Source organism: Micropterus dolomieu, linkage group LG04, assembly GCF_021292245.1.
Source record: "Micropterus dolomieu isolate WLL.071019.BEF.003 ecotype Adirondacks linkage group LG04, ASM2129224v1, whole genome shotgun sequence".
Classification (NCBI taxonomy): Eukaryota; Metazoa; Chordata; class Actinopteri; order Centrarchiformes; family Centrarchidae; genus Micropterus; species Micropterus dolomieu.
The window spans coordinates 22,689,426-22,697,487 of NC_060153.1; the positions used below are offsets into that span (position 1 = coordinate 22,689,426).

General features: G+C 40.2%; 1 protein-coding gene and 1 long non-coding RNA gene across 2 annotated transcripts in view; one reads left to right on the forward strand and one right to left on the reverse strand.

Moving 5' to 3' along the window:
* Positions 1-2,322, reverse strand: part of LOC123970168 — a 14,329-nt gene extending 12,007 nt beyond the window's left edge. The window contains exon 1 of the long non-coding RNA XR_006824891.1: positions 1,539-2,322. This is a non-coding gene — a long non-coding RNA (uncharacterized LOC123970168). The remainder of the gene's footprint in view (positions 1-1,538) is intronic.
* Positions 2,323-2,371: 49 nt separating this feature from the next.
* tekt4 (tektin 4) lies at positions 2,372-6,769 on the forward strand. The gene is made up of 7 exons (XM_046048067.1): positions 2,372-3,140; positions 4,126-4,196; positions 4,296-4,439; positions 4,612-4,698; positions 5,021-5,156; positions 5,249-5,403; positions 5,480-6,769. Exons 1-7 carry the CDS (start codon positions 2,619-2,621, stop codon positions 5,691-5,693), a joined length of 1,329 nt encoding a protein of 442 aa, XP_045904023.1. The 5' UTR covers positions 2,372-2,618; the 3' UTR covers positions 5,694-6,769.
* The last annotated feature ends 1,293 nt before the right edge of the window (positions 6,770-8,062 follow it).

Below are 8,062 nucleotides of genomic sequence, written 5' to 3' on the forward strand. Positions count from 1 at the left end.
GAAATCTTTTTGTATCCAAATCCGGCTTTAAACTTCTCCACAACAGTATCTCGGACCTGCCTGGTGTGTTCCTTGTTCTTCATGATGCTCTCTGCGCTTTAAACGGACCTCTGAGACTATCGCAGAGCAGGTGCATTTATACGGAGACTTGATTTCACACAGGTGGATTCTATTTATCATCATTAGTCATTTAGGTCAACATTGGATCATTCAGAGATCCTCACTGAACTTCTGGAGAGAGTTTGCTGCACTGAAAGTAAAGGGGCTGAATAATTTTGCACGCCCAATTTTTCAGTTTTTTATTTGTTAAAAAAGTTTGAAATATCCAATAAATTTCGTTCCACTTCATAATTGTGTCCCACTTGTTGTTGATTCTTCACAAAAAATTACAGTTTTATATCTTTATGTTTGAAGCCTGAAATGTGGCAAAAGGTTCAAAAGTTCAAGGGGGCCGAATACTTGCGCAAGGCACTGTATGCTGGAGGTCTGGGTACTCCCCAAGAAGATTTTAATCATTAAACTCGTAATTTCCTGCATTCTAGAAACATTTTCTGCTCCAATTTACGGTGGAAATGTCTGTTTTTTATTTTGAGTTTTCAAACACTTAGTTTCAAAGTTTCTTTATTTTCAGTTTTGAATCAAGGAACTTGATATGGAGAGGGCAGAGGAGAGTACCGGCAGCTTGGGAGAAGTCCCGGTACGCAAGAAAATGTCCCGGTACGCCAAAGAGTAAAATGTCGAGGTGCCGGGGGCGTTCCGGTCCACTTCAAGCACTGAATTCTGTAAAATATTGGCACTATTTTGATGATGCCATAGGAATGGCCTATATCTCACAGTATAGCGCTCCCTGTCATGTGTGTTTGGGTGACTGTTGTTTCTTACAAATGACAAACAAGTATTTAGATAAACTCAAAAAACATCTATGTCAATCACAATACATACTGCAGTGATGCACACATAGGCCTACTGAAAATATCACTCTACATGTCTTGACCTGTTCGAAATCAGTTCAGAGTAGAAAAATTAACCATCTGTCTGCCAGTTTGAGTTTGATTAATCTCATATGGCTGCTAACTGATAATGTAGTAGCACAGACAACTCCATGTTCTCTATTGAGAAACCTTAATCGTGAGTGGATAGTTTTCTTCTAAGTCTACGATATGAAATAAATGAAGAGGGCAAAAACAGCCACAAACACACATGCTGGGTAGTTAATATACAAGTTGTGGTGGAGGTTAAACTATTTGAATTGAGTGTAAAAGTTATTTTCTGTTATATTATAACATACAGGTCAAATTTAAGTGGACCCCAGAGGTTTTTATTATTGATGATTTCATTATTGTTTATTTTATGTGTGTGTTAATGTCTGCCCTTTAATCTCCATCAGCTGATGATAAATAGTCATCTGGGGCCATATTACAGAACGTTCCTATCTTAAGTGTTAAGTTAAGATAGGAAGAGTCTAAGATAGGATTTTTCTCAATTTGGTATTACAGAAGCAAATCCTAACTAACATTAGGAATCCTATCTTATCTTACTTCATCTTATCTCAGGTTAGGAAATCCAGAAACAACAGCAGAAACAACAACTATCATTGAACTTCAAGTCAGATGACTCAGAGGTGTTTGTAAGAAATCAAAATCCACATAGGCCTAACGCTTAACTGGGGAGAGAGTGGGATAAAATATCGGACACAGTCTCTGCCGCATATCCGGCATCCAGCGTAGCATTGATGCTGTCAAAAAGAAAATAAGTCAATTTACGGTGATATGAAGACACAGCTGTTGTGTCCAAAGAGCAGATGAAACCGCTGGTGTCTCTATGCTCCCTCACTGACCCCGGCAGAAGGATACTCTTCTCAGGAAAGTTAGGCTAATTATGACGGTTAAAAAAAAATAGGCTGCTGGCTAACGTCATCATGTATTTCATGTAGGCTATTTCTTGAATTTAACGATCTCCTCCTATCAAAGACTTGAATTAGTATCCTTTTGTTATATAGCCTTTAGCCTACATTATGTTACATAGTCTATTTTAGACATCATCTGGCGTTACATCGGCTATAGTCTTTCTACTAAGGAGGGTTTTGTCAAACACATCAAACACATTACACAGGTTACCTACATTAGTTATTGATATTCAATGATAGTTGTTGTTTCTGCTCCATTTTCAGTGTATGTTTCATTAAAAAAACGACCAAAAACAGCGATTAAAAGCCGTTTAGCTCAGCGAGATGAGAAAAGTGGCATCGGTTGCTAGGTAACAGACATAGGCTAACAGTTTATAACCAATGTTGAATTGAGTATTTAGGATTTCCTAACCTGAGATAAGATTCCTAAAGTTAGTTAGGATTTGCTTCTGTACCAAATTGGGGAAAATCCCATCTTAGACTCTTCCTATCTTAATTTAAGACTTAAGATAGGAACTTTCTGGCCCCTGAGCTGCTGCTGGAGCTGCTCCTGCCTGCATGTGTTACCTGGCAACACCAAACAAACTTGGTCTCCTGCAGGACTGTAGGAACTGTTCACCACTGATGCCTAAATCAGCTGATCTAGTTTCTGTTTCCTTTAACTACCTTTAGCTACCTTTAATTGTAAAATATAATACAATCATTTTTTAAAATGAGCTCTGGGGTTTTAGCGTCAAGGCCACACTATGACAGCAGAGCTGTGGCTCAGGGTGTCCTGGAGGAAGAGCCTCCTGTGGAGGTCCCGCAGCCGTCCGCAGGCTCAGCCACAGCGGGGTACCGCTCCGCTAAATACACCCCGGCTGAGTGGTTCTCCAACTACCACACCATCCTTCGACAGGCCGATACGGACCACCACGAAGCCCGTAGTATCCAGCGAGTGTCCAAGAATCTGTACCAGCACACCCAGGCGGCCACTTTGAAGACCCAGTCCGACGCAACACGTCTTCTGGGAGAGAGGCTGCAAGAGATCCACTACTGGAAGTCTGAGCTGCAGCGGCACATCGACCAGCTGCTGGCCGACACGGAGTCACTGCGGGCGCTGAAGACGCGGCTGGAGAAGGCGCTGGACGCCACCGAGACTCCGTACGCCATTGCCACCGACAATCTCAACTGCAGGACCAGAAGACTGGGACCGGACCTGATTAAAGACACTGTGGAGGTGGAACTGTTAAAGGTGACTATAGGCTTTTTTTGTTTGTTTTCCCGTAAACATAATCATGCAAATGTGTTGTTTACATTATTTGTTCACTAAAACTTAGTGTGAATCCTTGAAGCCTATTACCCGTTGGTTATTGTACATCAGCCTTAACAAGTTGTTTAACTAATACAATGTCGGTGTAATTTCCCATAACAGTGATTTTCTTTAATATTAATATTAATTTACTCCAAATGTAGTAGCCTAATTGCTTGGTAAACAGTTGTGTTTGTGAATCTGTGACCAGGCCAGTAGAGCATATGAAAATTCATAGCAGGTAATTTATCAATTTTATAGTCACATTTAAGGAATAAACATCTTTTGAGAAGATATTCCATATTCAAAACTACCTCCAGACCACCATGTTGCAAAGGATATATTTCATTGATATTTCTTCCTCCAAATGAAATGAACAAATTTTTTCACATTAAGTTCAGAAACCTGGCTATGGGTGACCATAGACACTATGTCCATGTTTTATTTACAGTCTATGGCAGGACTGTGTATCATGTTACCCACTTGCGCATGCGTCAGGAGATAAACAAAAGATAACTGCTCATAAACCACTCCATAGCACTTAGACTTCAAACCTCCTCAAGTTCCTTTTAAATCCGAACCGTAGCCAAGGAACAGTCTCCATGATACTGGTTGGATACTTCGATTTTTCAGGCATGCCAGAGTGATAGCAATGTCAGTCCACCACTAGTGAAATACTGCAGTGCAGCCTCTCTGTTTTAGTGCTCATTTGTAAATGTAAGTATGCTAAAGATGGTCACAATGTCACATACCTGCCCAACATCAAAATGTAATGTGACCATGTCCTTCTAGCATTTAAGTATGATTAGGCCTTGGGGTCTAGAAATTATGTATGATTAGGCCTTGGGGTCTAGAAATTATATATGAGCAGTAAAGCAGGGCTCAGTGCAACACACACTAACCAGAAGTGTAACTATGTGTTTTGTAGGAAGTGGACTTGATCAGGAGCGTCCAGGCTCTTCTGAAGAGAACTGCAGCTCAGGTTGTCAGTCAGATCAAGTGAGTGTCAGAACCTTTTCCTAATAGTTAAACCACCTGGAGGAAGAAGGAGAACCTCAAGGAACTGAATTAATATCCTTTGGTTTGTGTGTGTGTCAGGATGAACAGCGAAGCCAAGCAGACGTTAGAGTCAGACTGGTCTGATAAGTACCAGGCCTACAACTTTGATGACCACAGTGGAAGATACAGTAACATGAGCCCAGATACACAGCTCCACCCCAGCTCGGCCAGCATGCAGGACCAGTAAGTCTGTGTGTGTGTGTGTGTGTGTGTGTGTGTGTGTGTGTGTGTGTGTGTGTGTGTGTGTGTTACATTTTCATATCTTACTGATAGAAATACATAGGAGAAACCACCATTAGAAAATGAAAAACAGTGTACATGATGTTTAAACAATGTATCTCCTGGTCTGCTGCAGGGTGTGTAACTGCCCATCGTGGATAAAGTTTACACAGGACAACCTGTCCAAGGCCTTGCAGGAAGAGCAGACCACCAACAATCTCAGGTCAGTGCGTTTAAGCTGCTACAGAATTAGGTTTTGCTCTGTGTGATAGATGCTGGATTTTGCGACACTTTATTTAAAGTTTTCAGTTCACTAGCAAGGACCACAATCAACAGATACGATTAAATGATATATTGATAAACAAAAACAAAATATTTATGATGCTTGCAGTAGCTGAATAGACATTCGAAAGCGTTGTGGGGAAGCTACGATAGGGAGGGGTGCGGAATGCGAGAGTGACGAAGAGGAAGTGCGTTGTGTGGGTATTTATGGAAAGCCGGGAGTGACGTCATTAATGTGTGGTCCTGCTGTTTGTGTGTGTCAGAATGCTGGTGGAGAGACTGCTGCAGGACACCACTGAGGATCTGAGATTCCAGTGCTCCATTGTGGACCAAGCCTTCAGTCAGCGCTGTGTGGAGCTGACAGAGGCCAAGACCCAGCTGGAGATGAAGCTGGCACAGGTAGACAAACTGGCAGACAGAGGATTTGCCTGATTGATTGATTGATTGATTTATTGATTGATTCATTAAGTATTGTATGATCGTATGTGCAGATCTTGGAGCAGATTGCATCCCAGGAGAGGAACATTGTGGCTCTACAGCAGGCCATCCACTACAAAGAGGCTCCCCTTAGAGTAGCTCAGTCCAGGCTTTACCTCCGCTCGCTCAGACCCAACATGGAGCTCTGCAGAGATGGACCCCAACTCAGGTACACACCCGTGTCTCATCTTACTTACTCTATCTTCTTTCTGTCTCTTCATTTTGTTCGCTTCCTGCGTCTGTAGTTTGGAAGGGGAGGTGAGGCAGATCAATGCCACTCTGGCGTCTCTGCACCAGCGGCTGAGTGAAGCCAGAGGCTCCCTGTCCCACCTGGAGGAGTCCCGCGTTACCATTGAAAAGGACATAAACTGTAAAACCCACTCGCTGTTCATTGACAGAGACAAGTGCATGACTCACCGTAAACGATACCCTGCGATCTCCACGCTGTCAGGATACTGAAGACGACGGTGATGAATGTTTCTGTGGGATTTGCTTTGTTTTGCTATTTTGAGTTCAAAATCCTGGATTTTTTTGTCTTTTTGTTGTGCTGTGTTGTAATGACCAATGAGGTGTTGTGTGATCAAGAAAACCTGAAAACTCTGTAGTAAAGAACCTATTTAATTGTATTTTTAACTCATCATAGTTAAAAACGGACAGGTCACTGACAATGTGGGGCAGCTGTGGCTCAGGAGGTCATTCACTTATCACAGAGTTGGCGATCGATCCCCACCTCCTTCTGTCAGCACCTTATGTGATAGCTCGCTGCCATCAGTCTGTGTGTTGTATGTGTGTAAAAGGGTGAATGAGCGGGAAAAAATCTTGTGAAACATTTTGGATAAAAGCAGCCATTTATCTAATAGACAAAGTAACAAAAGCCTATTCTGTAACACTTTACAATACAGTAAACAAAATTGTGAGTAGTCAACAATTTATCACTTTTTCATTTGACATACATTTCATCACTTCCATTATTAATTCATAAGCATGTTCATCACATTACTTTTTGTTTCACCCAACCTCAAGGCCACTTTCCTTAAATAATAATTGGCAATTATTTTGTTGTGAATGATGAGTAATGAATGTAAGACTGGAATAATAATAAAACGTGGCTTTGTTTTCATCATATAACGATCTGTTTTTATCAAATGAGCTTTAAATTAGTCAAATCACCTGATTATTTATCACTTCATTTTCATACCACATCCATTTTTATCCCTCTGTTTTTCAGTTCACATGCATAATCATCACCTTCATCCATTATTTTTTGTAATTTCCACCCCCTGTAGAATCTTGGTGTAGAGTCTGAACCACACCAGTGTGCCGCAACATCATTTGCTTTCAGTTCTGTGAAAGTAAGTGAGAAAGAGTTGGAAACACAATCTTGCAGCTTTGACTCATCACCATGTCGGTACAGCTGCTGCGGTTGTCTCCCTTACAAAGAAACTTCCTGTAATGCCGCTCAGTTTGTTTGACTTAACACGTTACAGTTATTATAGTATATAAAAATGTATCCAAATAAAGAATTACAAAAATTCCTCCTGTATTTGCTTAAATAAATGTGTTTATCATATTATTCAAAAGAACTTACTGCAGAGGATGAACAGCAGGGTTGAAATGGTCCACATCTTCATGTTACTGAAAAGAAACATATAAACAGCTAATGTTTTGTGTACACAGAAACTCATAAACCTTCAGACAGTGTTGGTAGGTAGCCGAAATGAATATGAACATCAGCGTTTTTAAGTCATTCTGTATATTCTGTTTGTATCTGTCAGACATACAAAACATGATTTAAAAAAAGTAAATACACATACACACACACGCAGGTACATATGTATATACACATATAATCATAAGCAAAATTACAATGAAGCAAAGGCAACACAATTTACTAAATAGATCAATAATTCAACAAATACATGAAATAAAACAAATGATGGTCTACTGTTTGTTTAAAGTAAGTCTGGCATGCAAATTACAAAAATATAGCTTTTTCTTCATACAGTAGGACATGTGCTGAGTAAACATATCTTGGGGCACATAGAAAGATAATAATTAACATGACAAGAAACACCACTTTCTTCCCAAAGAAGTATGTAAAGTGGGAGTAATATAGATTAGGATACAGAAAAATCATCAAATGAGGTGTGAAAGGTATTTTCAAGCCGCCATATTGCCATGTTTGAGGCAACGGATTTTCTCCACTAGAGTGAGCTCTTGAGCCTCAATAGTCCATCTCCTGTCAACTCTCATTACAGTGAGCTGCCTTCCACCACGAAAGCAGCATAGAGTAGGGATGTTTGACATGTAAATGTAAAATGTTACAGTAAGATTGATGTGTTTCGTATAGATATTGGATATGGATATGAAATATGAAATGAGATTTAAAGACCAGCTATCCATTTTAATTTCCAAACGCACAGTACCTGTCATGTTTTCTCTCCGAAGAGCTGCTCTCAAACTTACACAATATGGAGGAAGATTAATCAAGTATTTCAACAAAAGGGACATTGAAACACGGCCCTATATAATCAAAATAAAGAGTTGCTTAACTTTTCAAGCCATTTTTCCCTTAATTATATAAATCACTGAGCAGTTTTGTTTTATTAAGTATTGCATTTTAGGTTCACTTCATTAAATGTTAAAGCACTATAGTCTGATCTTTAGGAATATCTGCTCTTCTACTGAAATATGGAGCCACCGGCTGTCTCTATTCTTAGAGAGAGCCGGTGAGCAAGGAGGTGCCACGACTGAGGATGTTATGAAACTGAACTTTATGCAAAGAGAAATACTTCAGACAGGCAGCTCCGCTCTTACACAGTATTTAT